The 17165-nt window shown below is 39.9% G+C and overlaps 1 protein-coding gene and 1 long non-coding RNA gene across 2 annotated transcripts; one reads left to right on the top strand and one right to left on the bottom strand.

Annotated features, from left to right (window-relative positions):
- Positions 1-740: 740 nt before the first annotated feature.
- SUB1 (SUB1 regulator of transcription) lies at positions 741-12564 on the bottom strand. The gene is made up of 5 exons (XM_033085637.2): positions 12458-12564; positions 10485-10557; positions 9129-9248; positions 3351-3459; positions 741-1074 (listed from the first exon to the last, which is right to left on the bottom strand). Exons 2-5 carry the CDS (start codon positions 10554-10556, stop codon positions 995-997), a joined length of 381 nt encoding a protein of 126 aa, XP_032941528.1. The 5' UTR covers position 10557; positions 12458-12564; the 3' UTR covers positions 741-994.
- On the top strand, positions 10564-17115 carry LOC117010728. The gene is made up of 3 exons (XR_004420753.1): positions 10564-11920; positions 13621-13726; positions 15976-17115. It is a non-coding gene; the product is annotated as an uncharacterized LOC117010728 (long non-coding RNA).
- The last annotated feature ends 50 nt before the right edge of the window (positions 17116-17165 follow it).

The following is a 17165-nucleotide window of genomic DNA, read 5'->3' as shown; positions in this document are numbered from 1 at the left end:
ATGGATGGGGCAGAAACATGACACAGATATTTTGGCTGCAGCAGTTTTGACCCTGTTTGATTGTTTTATCTGTGTTACAGTCCAATTTAAGCATCACTGTTTATGCAACAATTTCAAAGTAACAAAAAGCCTACAGACAGGTAAATCACTCCTTTTCTATAGAATAACTGGTTACTATGTGTTCCAGAAATAATTTAATGCAAACCATGAAGAGTGTACTAACTAATAAGCACATCTGGAACCTTTAAATACTGTTTTACTCTGAGGTATACGTCTATTACTGTAAATGTTTACTCTTCACATCTGAAGTCCAAAAAAAAGGCTACTTGCATTTTCTAGGTCAAGCAAGCTTTAGAAAAACGGGGAGAGCATGTGTTTTTGTGTTCAAGAGTTATTGTTTAGCATAATCTTTCATGCAAGTGGTGCAAAAAAAGCTGCATATTCAAGACTGCTTACATCTGAATAAATAGGGTAAATTAGCAAATACAGTATTGAAAATTATCTACAAAAATGTGTTTTTCCAAGTATTCAGTGTTTGTATCAAGTCTTAAAGCAGAAAGATGCAGGGCAATACCAAAGAAAATGGAATAAAAGGAAACATGAAACTGCAACATTTTAAGAAATCCCCTCAGAAAACAAATTCATATTTACTGTAAACTAAACTAGAATTAAAATAATGACTAAAGCTATTAGGTGTCCTTATCAGCAAACACCTTCAATCAAAAGGCCATAAACAAGTATGCTTTACTTATTACTTGGTTTGTTTATTTTACACAATGGGGTAAAAGCAACACAATTCCTTTTAGTAAAGTATACACAAATAGCCTCACTCAGAATACACTTTTAAAACACATAAAAAAAGTATTCATCTTACAAATTGTTTTGCAATCCAAATATACAATAGCTTGGAAAACAATATTTTAGAAAACTAAAGCCAATGTAAAAAGACTGCTTAATACAACTAAATGATATAAGTTTTTGTATGGCTCTGTCTTTAGAGTTTTCTTACTGCATCATCAATATCAGAAATCTGTTCCTTCAGCTGGTTCCACTGTTCTGGATTTAAAGAAATACCTGAAAAGTATTAAAAACAAAAATAACATTGTGGTGCAGGATCTTGTGTAATTATTACAAAAGCTGCTTTCACACACTAAACCTATGTTGTAATATTAATACTTGAGTTACTTCAACAATCATCTTATTTCAAAGTGAAACTACCCACTTCCAATGCTTCAACTTCAGGTTATCTCTAAACAAGTTTGCAAAGAAAATGCATGTAACACATAATTGTACAAGTACTAGGCTTTACACAAGGAGTGAAATACAATTGACAGAAGGGAGTACTAAAGCCCTGGGTGGTAAGAAATCATTTGTATTCCTGTTATTTCCTAAAAGCCGTACCTATGCAGACAGGTCTGTTGTACACTTTTCAAGTACTGTAATTTGGGGGGAGCCTTTCCACCTTTTGTTTTTTAAAGCACTGTAAATAAGAGGTGCTATAAGTAACCTTTTGGAGAGACCCTCTATTACTCCCTAGCACTCACAAACCAACACCAAAGTTACTTCTTACTTCAAGTTCTCATAGTTTCTAGTGACATCCAACCAATAATCATTCCGTACCCCACAACCCACCACTTCAGTTCTAAATTAGATCTCATCTTCCCCTCAAGCCTGAGGACAGGCATATGTTTCATTCGTGCTTTGGTCTACTCATTCTTACCCTAGAATTTCTACAACCACTCTGTGGAAAGTGCAGGCTTCCACAGGTCCCAGTCCTCTCATACTTTATCCTGTCAAGCTCTTCCACTAACTACTCCCGCTCTAATCTCCCAGTGATAGTTTTCCTTCACTGCTGTCTCCCTGAAGGTGCAGCAGGACCTGAAAACAGCTGAAACTTTGAATTCCATTTTTAGAGCCTGTAGCTTTTCCTTTCTTTACTATCACTGTCGTACCAGAGCACCACCACAATTTTAAGCAGCAGACAATGTACGCAGAGTTTCTCTAAGCAGTCTTCTACCAGCCTCTGGAGGGCAGGTTTCATCCAAAAACCAGCCAGGTGTGCTAACCGTCATTACAGGATTAAATGTCACGAAGATGTCCCTCAACCACAGACCAGATGAAGAAAATAAAATTTAGACCTGCTGCTTCAGACACTGACAGTAATTTAAACTTCCAGGTTTATTTTTGTTTTATTATAGAATGTTTACTACTCATACTGGTTTGCAAGACAGCTAGATGAGCAGCTTATGAATGCATCAAGGAAATATCAGATTCACAAACTGCACCAGATTATTTTTAATTTTACAATAACAAAATTGAGTCTTTTGCTGCATTGATAAACATTTTTATGTACATCATATAATTTTTGTTACTTGGCCCACCCATCAAATCCTGTTGTACCTTTCCATTCAAAGTGCATATACTATTGAATTCTACCTTAAAACACAGAACATGAAGTCCTTAGAAGTCACAGTAACCTTTTTCATTAACTAGCAACAAATCCAAAACAAATTTCCTGCATACCTGTGCATGCAAACCCATTCTCAGTAGCTATTTGAGAAGAGTTGAAAATGTGTCTCAAACTTTCTAAATTACTGTTTACTGAGATGTTCCTGAACAGACCAAGAATGTAACAAACTTTACCATGATTTGTACAGTACATTTCTTCTAAATTCAAACTTAGCAGTCTGCCAGTACCCGAGGCTGACTTCTTGCAACAGCATGTAGTGACAGGACAGGGAGAAATGGCTTGAAACTGGAAGTGGGTGAATTTAGATTGGGTATTAGAAAGAAATTCTTTACTATGAGTGTGACGAGGCACTGGGAAAGGATACCCAGAGAAGCTGTGGATGCCTCATCCCTGGAAGTGCTAAAGGCCAGGCTGGATGAGGCTCTGAGCAACCTGGGGTGTCCCTGCCCATGGCAGGAAGTGGGATTGAATGAGGTAGGTCATCTTCAAGGTCCCTTCCAACCCAAACCATCCTGTGGTTCTATGAATCCACAGGGCACAATGTTTCATACTTACCTTTCACTGATGCTACACGAAAATGGACAAAAAGTAGGCTTTTCAAAGAGAAGCAATATAACATCAAGCACAGCACCACTGCTGCAATTGTCCTGCAATCCCCATCTTGAGATGCCAAAGTTAAGTGGCAACTAGAAGTGGCTTGTGCTGTGCAACAGATTACAGACTTGGGACACTTGAGATACTTCCCCCTCTACTAAAATATTTTCAACTTTTTTTTTCATAATTATTCACATTAAACAAAGGAGAAAAATATGATATAGGAAGTTCTACTGGAAAGTGCAGACCATGTTTTAATACAAAGTAACATGAAGCAGAACAATACCTTTTCTGCCAGGCTTCATTTCACCTTCTTGATCCATCCAATATTCTCTAATATCAATTAAGACTTTCCCTTTGAAGTCCCGAACACTGACATACCTCATTTTGCCAATCTGTCAAAACACACACAGAAGTCTATTAGGTATTTTACATATTACAGCATTCACTTTCCCCAACAGCATTAGACTCTGACATGTGACACTGCACACAGCAGTTTATTTTAGACACCACAGAAATAACTAGATTAAAAGCTTAATTCAGAGTAGTCAGTAGGCTAATAAATAACGACTTAAAACTGGTTGAGCAGGCAATACTCAATGTAGAAGTAGCTCTCCTAGAATAGAAACACTTGTATTCTTTACATGCCGGCTTCTAGCAAGTCATTAAATTTTCTGAAAAAAAAAAAAAAAATCCTTTCTTCACAATAGTTCTAAACAAAGAAGGAAAAAGGGAGAGCTACTCCCAAATCTAAACTAATCTGTACATTCCCCAAGTACAGAAAGTAAATTAGATGTTCACACGTGATACCTTATTTTTTTAATAGAGTAAATACAGATGTCCCAAGTCATCATGGATAACTCATTGAACCACGAGGTCTTAAAAAAAAATTCACATCTTTTAAGTTCACAAGTATGTAGCACAGTACGAAACTTGGAAATTCTGTATTTTTCAAACCAGTGTCATAACGGAATTACATAGGAACCTCTTTTTTTCCGAGCTGGAGTCACAAGATGTTAAGGAAGAATTATACCATCAACTATGCAACACACTACACATTTGGCCTTATTCAGTATCTCTACAAATATGATAAGCTATCTATTCACATAAATTCCATTAACAAGGTGAATCTGAGAACCAGAAACTAGGTAACTAAAACACATTCAAATAAAACTTCTTATTCTAAGAAATCCTTTGAATTCTGCATATACCTTCTGGATATGTTTTATATAACAAAATAATAGATTCTAAAGAAAACTATTTTCAAATAAAATATTCCTTCTTGGTAAAGAACTACCTTTCAATTTCAACTTCCTTTGTCTCTGCATGTTGCATTTTCATACAATTTAAGGATGGGCCTACGCTTCCGGTCCAAAAACACTAGAATGAAGTTTGACCAACAAGACTGAAGAACTCTCCAATCAACTACAATAAACCACAGATATTTAAGTCATGTGCCTTATTTCACAAAATAGATATAAATATGAATTCTTCTTCTGCAGATACTATATTACATCTAAAATTGATCTTAGAACAATTAGGACATTTAAATAATTTAAGTCTGCAGCATTTGTCCTATTTGAAAGCAATCTTTTTGACAGACATTACTGTTCATAAGACAGTATTTTTAATTGATAAAATTACAATACAAATTTAAAACTCAAAAATGAAAGCATAATGTTATGGCAGCTTAGCTCTTTCACATCAAACCTGGTACCATGCCTAAGCCCATCTGCACTCCTGGCAAAGAATATTCTAAACAGCCTACATGAAGAACATTTCTTGGTTTTACCCTTTAATGCTCCAATAACTTTTAAGGTGACCTCCAGGCACAGCTCCAACCAGTAGCATTCTGCAGCACCTTTGTTTTCTCCCCACGGCTACTGAAGAATATTAGCTCCTTGCCAAATAATTCCAGATTTTATAAGAAATAAAATCTAATTCAATATAGCAGATTACAGCTGCAAATACAGTAAAAGGGTTTAGAATGTGATTTTTAAGGATAAGAGACTATGTCTTAATTCAGCTACATTAAGGTGAGAGGCAATAACAAAGTTCACATTCACTTTGTGTTTAGTCTCCCTTAGATAAAAGTAATTTCAGCATTTACATAGAGAAATAAGTTAGATTTCACATCACATCTATATTTCAGATGAACGTTCCCAATAAATTTCAGATATTTGGCTAAACTCTATGTAAAAGATGCCGCTATAACATCTTTAAATAGGCTTCTAAAGTACATTTCCAACAAACATCTACACTGAAAAACACAAACAAAACCCAGACTTAACTAATTAAGTAAAATGACAGTTAGCTACCTGTAACTCTGGTACAGGTTCATTTTCCATGCACCAGCTGATTATGTTAAGAGTAATTTCAGAGATTGAAGGTATTTTTGTATCTCTATAACCAGTGCAGCATTCCAAGGGTTGCTGCACTGGGAAGAATTAGTTTTCTTCACACTGGCTGATGGGGCTGTGTTTTAGCTCTGTACTGAGCACACTGATGGTAACACAGAGATGTTTCAGTTACTGCTGAGCTGAGCTTACACAGAGCCGAGACCTTTTCTGCTTCTCAGACTGCCACGCTGGCAGGGAAACTGGGGGTGCTTGGCACAGTGGGAGGAGACACAGCCAGGAGAGGTGACCCCAACTGACCAAAGGCCACTGTCCACACCATGTGACATCATGTTCAGGATAGAAAGGGGAGGGAAGAAGAGGCAAGGGAGCATGTTTGGCATGATGACATTTGTCTCCCCAAGTGACACTTAGATGTGATGGGCACTGCTCTCCTGGAGATGGTTGAACTCCTGCCTGCCCATAGGAAGTGATGAACTAACTCCTTGTTTTGTTCTGCTTGCATGTGTGGCTTCTGCTTTCCCTATGAAACTCTTTATCTCAACCTTTGAGTTTTTCAGTTCTTACCCTTCCAATTCTCTCCCAGTCCCACTGGTGGGGTTGTGAGTGAGTGGCTGCCTGGGGCTTGGCTGCTGGCTGGGGTTAAACTATGACAGTCATCATGATTTATAGCCCAGTACTTAGTGCAGTTCAAGCTTCACAGCGAATTTAATACACTTTTTATGAAATAGTACAGATCCTTAGATTATACTAATCTATTGAGACTTACATAAATCAGTAAACATTAAAACCATTATTTCCAGGTTTCTATTTCTTAGATTAAAAAAGCTGAACTGCATCTCTGCTCCTTTCTGAGATATGTAACTGACTTCTTGTGTGAGTTTCAGCAAGCACCTTCTTCATCCTTATTCCCATTTCCAGTTTTTCTGGATTAAACAGTACACCCACAGCGCAAGCATAAACAGCAAAAAACCCTCTCTCTGCCCTAGCCAATAACCATATGTAAGGAGCACAACACTCCTGTAAACAGTGACATCTGCAACAAAGTAAATTGGGAAATGCATCAGTGACCATCTAGGTTTCATAATGAGTATGAGAAACCAATCAGAGTTTCAGACCATCATAAATTTCTATGCTTACCTTATTTCATGAGCCTATGATAAGAACACTGGGAAATTACACTGGAAAAAAATCAAAGAACTTATTTCTCACAAGTCAATGCCCAAATATGGTGAAAATCCAAAAAAAAACCCAAAAAAGGGTTTTGGAGGTGGACAGGGCAACAAAGAGACAACTTCTGAAGTCACAATTTCAGTTAAATGCATGATCATGAAATGTGGTTCTCTGATCTAGGTAGTTATTAATGAATACTGACAAACCCTATCCAAATCAGGCACAGGTAGATGATAGGATTAGTCAAACTAACCAAAGCACATGGAGTAGACCTCAGGTTGGCCTGAAGCCACAGACAGGAATACAGTGCATCAAGGCTAAACCCTTCCACATTAGCACAAATAACACTTGTACTTAGGGCCTCAAGTAATACATCACACATGAGAGTAACAAATTTTTGCAACCTAACAGCACACAAATCCTTCATCAAGTCGCAGAGTATACTAGGTTCCCTATAAAACCTAAAAAGGCCAAGGCATGCAAATACACAGAATACATTTTGTCTCTTATATTGTACAAATTGTCTTCTACTTACATTAATGCTATTCTTTGCATGTAGTTGCAAAAAAACCATTACACCAATAAATTCAAACAAAAATACAACATGTAAGTATTTATGAAAATGCTGCATCTTCTGAATACAGCAGTCACAATGAGCTCTATACAAACAGAACCTGTATGCATCAATAACACAGCCTGAGGGTGTAGAACAAGAAGACTCTTGGCTTCACATCATTTGCAACCACTCCCATACACAACATGGACACCACAGAATTTGTGACTATCCTATGAAGGCTTTACAGCCTGATTCTCATTACCTGAAGCCATTCTTGTAAAGCTATCCTGCAAAGTCACTTCCACGTCAGAGATCATTTTACTGTCATGAGACAGAAACTCTCCAGAAAGGTTTCTAGTATCACTAAGAGGCCTAGAACAAACAAAACTATCTAAAAAATTAATGAGCATGCCCTCCCATGTAGAGGGGAAGAAGGGGGAGTATCCTCAGACCTACTGTAGTTTTATTTCTGTACTTCAATATTTGCATGTTAGTTGCTGCACAAAAGTTGTGCTTCACCATAACTCAATGAGTAATCTAAAAAATATTTTATTGTTGCTTACTTTGAAGGTAGGCACAGACTGCCTAATATTTTAGGTCAAGGTGATAGTCAAAGATCTGTATTCTACTCAACACCGGAAGAACCTTGTTCAGAGTAAAAGGAGTCCTCTACTGTCTGTTTTTAGTAACTTTTTATTATTTTAGGTTGAAGAGGTTTCAAGAAACCAAAGCACGCATACTTTTGGTTTATTTGAAAGAGTCTGAGTGTGGTTTTGCACCAGGGGAACACTAAAAGTTTTTAAGTTTTCTCCAAGGCTGGAATTTCTGAAGTTACTACAAATACAGTATTAAGTTTACACATAATTCTTTAGCGTTCCATCTGCAGTTCACCTCAAAAGTTGTACAATTCACTATTTCATTTTTCCTACAGGATTCAAAGCATGCCCAAGCAGAACTAAAAATACTGCACACTTCCCTCATACAGAAGTCCAGGCACAGCCTTCAAGCAAAGCTCTCCTCCTGAACATAATCGGAAAAGTAAGAATTCGGACATTAAAAATAACTGCCCTGTATGACAGTACCAGTTAAGCAAGTTTTCTCTCTAGAACAGACTTTTCTTCCCCTGTATTACTTCGCACAACTACAGCCCAGAACCATTTCATTTACATTACTCTGCACTTGGGTCATCTCATTAGGCACCTTTCCCATATCCTTTCACAAACTCAAGAATCAAAGCCTCAAGAATTCAAGTTCCTTTCCAGCCATCTAGTCAGAGACCTTTAATAAATCTTGATCCACACCCCCAAAACAGCTAATTCTGAGCTGTGCATCTGCTTTCTCCGCACAGACTGCTATTGCCTCGGCTAACCCTAGGAACTGCAATACCCTGAATTCACAAATGAATCTTTCTACTGAAAAACAGACATTCATCTCTTCTTAAAAACATGTCAACACCACAAGTTCCTATCTTTATGGATGTTCAGTGACAAGACCCCACATCGTAACAAAAGGAACAAACAAAACTTAATCCAAGATGCTGTCATAACACAGGAGGCCAAGCTGCCCTTGACCTAGTTAAACAGGAAAGAAGAGTCCACACTTTGATTTCCAATAACTCTTTTTTTTCAAAAGCCCCAATTAAAATAAACACTCCCATGTAGAGACAAACCTGATCTAATATTTAAAGTATACTGATGGTAAGAGCAGTGTTTGCTGACAAAATGACTACCCAGGGATACCAGTAGCAAAGTCATGAGAATTAGATCAATTGATACAACTCAGATTCTTTTACTCTATTGAAACCTGACCAAGCTTTTCTGAGTATCTCATCTGAATGCCAGCATCGTAATCTCCTTCAGCCAAGGATTCAGCAGGCCAAGTATTACACTGTGAAGAAATTCGTAACACCTCATAAAACTTATACAGCATATAATATAACATGGTAACTTAACCAGGCTCTATGAGTCATCAATTTTACCTGAAACATATTCTCATCTCTGTTACTGCTTTGCTTAGAGGAAGCTGCACCTTTTGAACTTTCACCAGTCTTTTGCTTCTTTACAGGTTTTTCTGCAGTCACTTGCTTTTTCCGCTTTGCCTTGGAGCGAAACAAAAAAAAAAAAAAAACATGAGCCACAAATCACTATGTATGCAACAGGTAAGTTTACGCCGTATGTCACAACCAAGCAACATCATCTTCTTGCTGTGTGTGAAGGCAGAAACCAAATACTGTCCGTTTAGAATTTAAAAACTTCAAAATGAGCCTGATTCTGTTCTCAGTGAAGTAATACTTTGGCTTTAAAGAGAATTTAATCAGATCAAAATATATTTCAAAAATCCTTCTCTTTCTGCACAGTAACACCGTCAGTTCACTAGTTTTAATAAAAAATTTAAGTCTGACGAAAATGGCACCCTCTTCTCCACTACATGGAACAAAAAGTACAGAACAGTTTGCAACATCTCCAAAAAACAAAAAAAATTAGATAAGATAATAAATAATAGTTCCAGATTATTTATTAATATAATTAATAAGATAAGAGAGGATCTGGAAACCACCTCTATCGGACCATTGTTTTTTTAATAAGCATCTAATCACTGCCCACAGCATGATAAATTATGTGACTTTTTAAGACATTCAGACAATATCATGTGAAAATCAGATTACCCAGAGAAACTACAAAGCTACTATTTCTACTCATGTAAAAATAGAAAACCAGACCTCTGCATGTACTGTACTACATCAAAAGACCTAGCACCTATGTTACCATCTAGCATTTCTGTAAAAAGATAAAAAAACTATTTTTTTAAAAAAAAGGATTGGTACATCTAAATTTCTAATTTAAATAACTATTTAAATTAAATGGGAACATTTGATTTATACATTTAAAATAGTTATCTTACAATTTATCAACTCAGAGAAACTCAGATTGGCTCAGCTTTTAAGTGAGAAACTAGCAGATAGTGTAACAGCAAATAAAAGAAAATGAAGGATAGAAAAATGTCCATGCAAACAAGACATGCAAGTGACACAAGGAGCATAGAATCACAGGGAATTTGCAACTGTCATATGGAATGGCATGAAGAAAACAAAGTGTATCTAAAGAAAACAGCATTTCTTCAGGGCAAAAAATTATGCAATCCACCCATACTTGGAAGGTGGGTTGTTTGGTTTTTGTTGTAGTTGTTGAGATGGGTGGGTGGAAGAGAAAGTTTCTTAAAGTGTGATAAATCATATGGAACGACATGCATTTTATGACATAATGCTCACCTAATTCCTTAACCCCAGCCTGAAACAAAAGAGTTAATACAGTAATGAACTGCATATATTGTTCACCTTTTTGTCAACTTCACTATCTGAATCACTGGCAGATGAGCTTGAAGATACAAGTTCCTTTGATTTAGGCATTCTGGGAAAAGAAAAATAACATGAGAACACTATATAAGGAATGACATTCCATTTTGGCTGGAAAGCAATCTTCAAACCTGTTTGTACTGGCTCATCTTCTTCAAGCCCTCCTAAAGATTTTCCTGCCTTTTCATTTAAGCTTTAATATGCACTGCAGATGCAATTCCCTCTTACCTCTTACTGTTTTTGCTGCAACTGCATTAAAACACATTAAGAGCACAGTGGGTTTGGCTTCTGAATTGTCTACAGCAGAATGATTTTTTGACAATTTTCATATATCCCTAGACATGACAAAATCCACAATGTAAAATACACACTATAATACTGTATAATATAATACTGTTCTCCAGCTGAATCCTTTCTACTACATCCACAAATATAAATCATTAACATTCTATCAATATCTATACTCTGATATGGCCATTTCACCTAGCTGGATTTGCGAATAACATGCTGCACAGTTGTTACACACATGACACTGGAGCTCCCACCTATAATCTAACAGTATGAAATACACCTCAGAGAGCCACAGCACTGCAATCAATATTTTCACTGCAACTTCAACACATCAGCCACTGGAGACAATTAATTTGCCAGACAAGCAGACGTTCAGCATTCCTTGAATGCGTGCCGCCAGGTGTCTTTGCGTGTCACCCTGGTATGCAAACATGTGGTTAGTTATAGCGGTTACGCATCGTCTCTGCTGCTAGAAACTCTTTGTAACAAATATATATATCATTTGGTCTTTTAGACTAAAATTAAGCATCCCTCAAACTGCAATAGAAACCTGAGCTAGGAAAGGCCAAGATAATATTAGGAAGTACCTCAGGAAAGAAAAAGGATGCAATACCATTCTTAAAAAGGGTAGTGAAAGAAAGCCCACATATGCAAATTTAAAAAAAAAAATAAAAACCCAAAACAAAACAACCAAACCAGAGTCCAAATAATGCTAATGGATCAACGTGGTTCTAAAGTAGGGCAAGACCCGTGGTAATAGCTTGTAGCACAAGGACGGAAGCTGTAGCACGGCTCAGGATACAGGGTGTGAGGAAGCACACACAAGCCACACTTTAGGATGGAGGTAGAGGAGCCCTGGAATGGGGCAATACGAAAATAAGCAAACGGATGACACTGAGTCGGTGAGCTAAACGATGCTTCGGGGAATGACCCCGGGGTCCGCATGGGAAGGAGAAAGGGACAATATGGAGGAAGGTGTGGGCGGAAACTGGAGGAAAAAGAGATGTGGGGTGGTGGGTGCCCCCCGTGAGAGACTGAGCGTGAGGAGACACCGCAGCACCGCCGAGGGGACAGGATAAGCCGCACCAAGGGAGAGCGGGGAAAGGAAGACGAGCCAGGAACTCCAGGTAGGCGGATCCCAGCCGCCATTTTCCTCCCCTATTCCTCTTTTCCGCGGCTCGTGTCGACCCCCGAGGGAAAGAGTCGAGGCCCGAACAAGGATGGGGGCGAGAGGTGGGCGGGCGAGAACGCCCGAGTCTTCCCGGGCCAGAGCGGCAACGAAGGGACTGCGGGTTACCCGTGGCGGGGGGAAGGAAAAGGACAGCACAGAAACCAGCGGACCAGGGGTCGCGGGCGGGCTGGGGCTGCTCCCGGCGCCAGGGGGAACGCGGCCGGGCGCCATCTTCTCCCTCCATCAGACTGTGCCCCCCAACATGGCAGCTCCCCCTCGGCAGCGGCGGCTCGCCATTCCCGCTCTACAGCGGGGTATCCCTCCCGCTGGGCACTCGAGGAACAAGGGGAAGCCAAGTCTCCGCACTTCCCGGCTGCGGCTGCCCCAAATCGGGCCCGGGAGGTGCCGCGGCGGTGGCGGCCAGGCCGCGGGAAGAGGCATAGGGGAGAAGATGGCGGCGTGGCAGGGGCGCGCGAGGGGACCCAGTACTCACGTCCTGCCCCGCGCGTGGCTCCTCCGCAGCGCGGCTCCTCCGCAGCGCGACACAGGCGGAACTGACGCCGCTCGGAACGCCCGCCCCGCGCCGCTCACGTGGGACACTGGGGGGCGGCTTTAAAGAGAACGCGGCCCTTTGTCCCCGCGCCTCCCCTGAGGGGCGGGGGAGGAATCGTAGTGCTCGAAAGGAGATTTTACGGGATCACGGGAAATCCCAAGTTGGCGGAGAGCTGCTCAGAATTTGTGTACAGAGGACGTCGATTCGATTCGAAGTCCTGGCCCTGCACAGGACCCCACCCCCCCGCATGGTTTACACCCTGTGCCTGAGAGCGTTGTCCGAACACTTCTTGGTGCTGTCCCCACCTCCCTGGGGAGTCTGTTTTAGTGCTCAATCACCTGAGTGAAAAACCTTTTCCTGGTATCCAACCTAATCCTCTCCTGACTCGCCATCGCGAGTGAAGAGGTCGGTACTTACCCCTCCGCTTCCCCTCGTGAGGGAGCTGTAGACTGCCATGGAACTTCTTCACATAAACGATTAGGCATTGGAATGGGCTGCCCAGGGGATTGGTGGAGTCATTGTCCAGGAGATGTTTGAGGGAAGACTGGACATGGCGCTTGGTGCCATGGTCTGGTTGGCGTGGTGGTGTTGAGTCATAAATTGGACTCGAAGGTCTTTTCCCAATTGTTTATGTGGTTCTCTGAAGTATCCCCTCAATCTTCTCCAGGCTAAAAAAAACACCCTATAATAATTCATAAACAGCAGATTTTTTTTCACGTGCTGCGGCGGTTCCTCGATGCCGCTCGGAGCCGCCGGGGCAGCGGCGTGAGGCGGGCCGTGGCTGCGGTGGCTTTGCATAGCGAAACCACGGCCTCGCCACACCTGGGGCGCCGCTCGGGAGGCCCCCCGATGGTTCCCCCCCTGATGCTTCCCCTCCTGATGCTTCCCCTTCTGCCACCGGATCCCCCGTCTGCCTCCAGTGCCGCGGGTTTCCTTCTCTTAGCTCGAGGCTCTGCAGCTGGGGACCATCAGGGCACTCGTCCGGGCAGGCACCGCGGGGCTGAAGGTGCCTCAGCGCTTCCTTTAAACACTATATTTTAAAAGCTGTCAGTGTAAATGAAGAACCTTGAAAACATACTGACCATGTTGCTTTTTTTCTGTAGTTCGTTCGCACGGTGATGCATCCCGAGCACATAGTGAGGAGGGCTTGACGGAGTTTAGTTCACCTGAAGGAGTTCTGCTTCTGAGAGGCGCTGAAATGGAGGGGAGGTGAGGAAAGGGCCCTCTGCTCTCAGCTTTTTAAGAGGCGATAGGCCAGGCATGCACAGCACGGAGCGTCTTCATGTTGTGTCTTCTGTGTTACCTGTTCGAGCCTTTCAGTTTATGATGAATGAAATGTTATGAATATAAAATTAATATAACTAATTTAATGTTATTACTAACGTTAAAATGCCATCTTGTTTCACACAACACTAAAACAGCTTGCTCTGATTTGCTGGTCACTGCATCAATGGGTCATGTACTTTTGTCATGAGCAATGACAATTCTTCAGACACCCAGCAGCAATTGAGTCCGTTTCTCATTCTTACTAACTCTGGACTTACGCTTTTGCTACCATGTGAGCACAAGTTTTTTGTAAAAAGTGCAAGCAAACTATAAAAAATAGGAAGTAATGCCAATCCTACCTTTCAGATGAAGTTGATACAGGCTGAGTGAAGTAATGGCTGATTGGCCTCCACAGTTTCAATAGCAAGCACCTATTAATAAAGCATTGATAAACAAAAGCCTTTGGCTTTTTTTTTTTTTATTATTGCAAAGATCTCTGTTTATTAATATGGGCCAGAGAAGCAAACATCATGTTTCAAGAGGGAATAATCCCCCAAAATCAGCATGAGCAGCTGCAAGTTCTAAGCAGTGTTTCTGAAAAAGTACTTAAAGTAGGTGGGCAAGGAGGTTTCTAGAGGGGATCCATGAGGTCCTTAGAGCCCTTATCACGAAGTAAACTGGCTTTTGCTGAGAGAAGTCACTTTTACTTCTTCACTTTAATAGCAGGAAAATAGGAAGGATATACCAGAAATAGGAAGTGTACTCACTTAAATAATCCTTGGTAACTTGCAGTTTCACAATGTCATGTAGGTCACAAAATGAAAAGAAAAATAGAAAAATATACAATTCTCACTATATCTCTGACCTTTGGAAAGATAAAAAATATGGTTGTTTATACAAACGGGAGTCAAAGCACAGTAAATGATTAGCAGTCAATATAATAATTATTATTACTGCACCAACACCTGGCTTGTCAAGCCACGTAATTGTGGAAGATTAATAGATTATATTGCAATACTTGATGGTTAACTCCAACCACAAGATCATCTCCAAATATGGACTATTAATTTGTAAAAAAACCACAGTTACTCTTTTCAACTAACTTGCACTAACTTTTCATCATTAGATTTCACATGTGTGTATGCTGTATATGCCCTATATGCTTTGCTTTTTTACAGGTCAACACTTGGTACACAAAGAATATTCAGGTTTTAATGAAATAATCCAGGAATTGTTTATTCAAACGAACAATTCTTTATTATTTTTAATCAATTCTTTCCACCTTTGTGACAGGCGGCGACCTCTTTTATGGTCAGAGATCACTCACCTGCACATTAGAGGGTGGTCTGAGAGTTCTTATTTTGCAGGCAGGGCGCAGTAGGGCACGAAAGAAGACTCGAGAGCTGATGTTCTGGTTGTTTATTCTTCCTTATCTAAGGAATTTTCTGTCTACCTTACAGCGGTCCACTCTGCAACTCATCCAAGGCTGTTCTCCTGCCCTCCGGGGCAGGACTTAACTTTTATACCCTAATTTACGTCTACTTTATTTACAATTAATCACCAATACTTTATACCCACTTTACACACAGCAGTTTTCCCTTCACCAATCCCGAGTTGGCATTCTGACTCAGAAGATGGATGCCATGAAGAAGAAGAATAATTTTTTACTATGCCACAAATCCTCCATCTTGTGTCCAAAACCCCCTAATATAAACAATCTTTAAAACCTTATTTTTCTACCTTTTAACACACCAATGTACACTCTGCTTATTTCTGTGACTCTGTAATTCTGTATATAAAGATGGTAATTTCTCCCAGGGACTTAGATAGAACTCACAGGGATTTTTGGCACCTTGCCAAGGCTTCTGAGCCCCCTGTACAGGCTCCAGGGAAGCCAGGGGAATATCCTGGGTTCCCACACACCTTGACATAAATTAAACTAAAATAAATATTTTCTGCTGGCTCTTAATGAGTTAATTTCAGTATTTCCTCCAAAGCAAGCACCAAGTTTATTTTTACAGCTGAATTCCTAAATAGCAGGTCAGTGAGGGGAGAGGAAGGTTTGCTGCAACTGAGGTTTTATGTTCTGCTTTTCAGGAACGATACATTTCTTTGAGAAATATTCTGTCATTGACTGTAGCGGTGGCTTGAGCTCTTGGTGAATTACCTTCACTATTTTTGATTGTATTTAGAAAAGAAGAAAGAAGTTACTAAGAAAAATGCTGGCTTTAGAACAGTGGGAAAGGAGCCATAATTTTTCCAAGGTAAATCTCTGCTGTTACCTTCTGAGTGAGTCATCTATCCCCCCAAGGGGTATAGTTCACTTTCTGAGCTCTTAAAATAGACTTTTGTAATGGGTTTGTTCCTTCATCAGACACTTTCCTTCTGTAGCTGCCTTAAAAGGGCTTAAATTCTTCTAGTTACTGCCTGATTGCCTCATTTCATATTCCACATGTCTTCGGCAGAGAAGGAGGTTGAAGCATTCGTTTTTTCTTCAGTAACAGATTTTGGCATGCAGATTTGAATGGGAATGCTGAAAAACACAAGCTCGTGTTCTGATTGCATCGCAATTACTAACTGCAAAGGATGACTCCTCTGGTTAGAAATAGTAGAGCTAGCAAGAAAAGCATGTTGAGGCAAACCTAAAGTGGGAGAGCTTTATAAGTTTTGGTGTTTGTGCTTACTAGTTTAGAAGGTGGAAGAAGAAATCTACCGTGAAAGGGGAGGTATAATATGGACAGTAGTTGTATTAAAGTGTCATGAAAAAAAGAGTAAGCGATGCTACCACACAGTGGTTTTGCTTGTGTAACTGGAAGTGGTTCGTTTCTCATGTGTATCATGTAATTTGAGTTTGCATCAATACTTGCATAACTTTCTATTATGTTTGGGAAGTGGTTTTTTTTTAATGTTGCAATTTAGTAACCTAAACTGTAATAGCTTCCATCTGTGGTTTAATAAATTACTTTTATATGTTTTAATATGTCTGTTGTTATGGTCACTGTACAATGTCTAAACCCTGTTGTTAAAAGTAACAATTTTTTGCTTTATAATTCGAAAACGTGGGGTCTTGGTCTTTACTGCTTAAAAAATGTAATTTCACTCTACAATATGAAGGTTGATAAGCTGGTGAATGTCTTGCCTTTCTAGCTATCTGAAATAGTATCCATATGCTGATTGTAAATCTCTTTCTATCTAGAGCATTTACAAAGAGAGCACTAAGTATTAAATTGCCTTTTCAGGAAATGGAAGCAGCTTTTGTTAACATGGTCTGTGCTGTGCTTTCACCTTCTGCTGCGTGGCCCTGCCCTCTGGTGGGCACGCAAAAGCTGGCTGAGAACCTGCTTTTTTTTTTTTTTTTTTTTTTTTTTTTTAAATGTAAACT

This window comes from Catharus ustulatus, chromosome Z (assembly GCF_009819885.2).
Source record: "Catharus ustulatus isolate bCatUst1 chromosome Z, bCatUst1.pri.v2, whole genome shotgun sequence".
Lineage (NCBI taxonomy): Eukaryota > Metazoa > Chordata > Aves > Passeriformes > Turdidae > Catharus > Catharus ustulatus.
The sequence above is the reverse complement of the archived record's forward strand: the minus strand, read 5'-3'. Positions and strand labels throughout refer to the sequence as shown.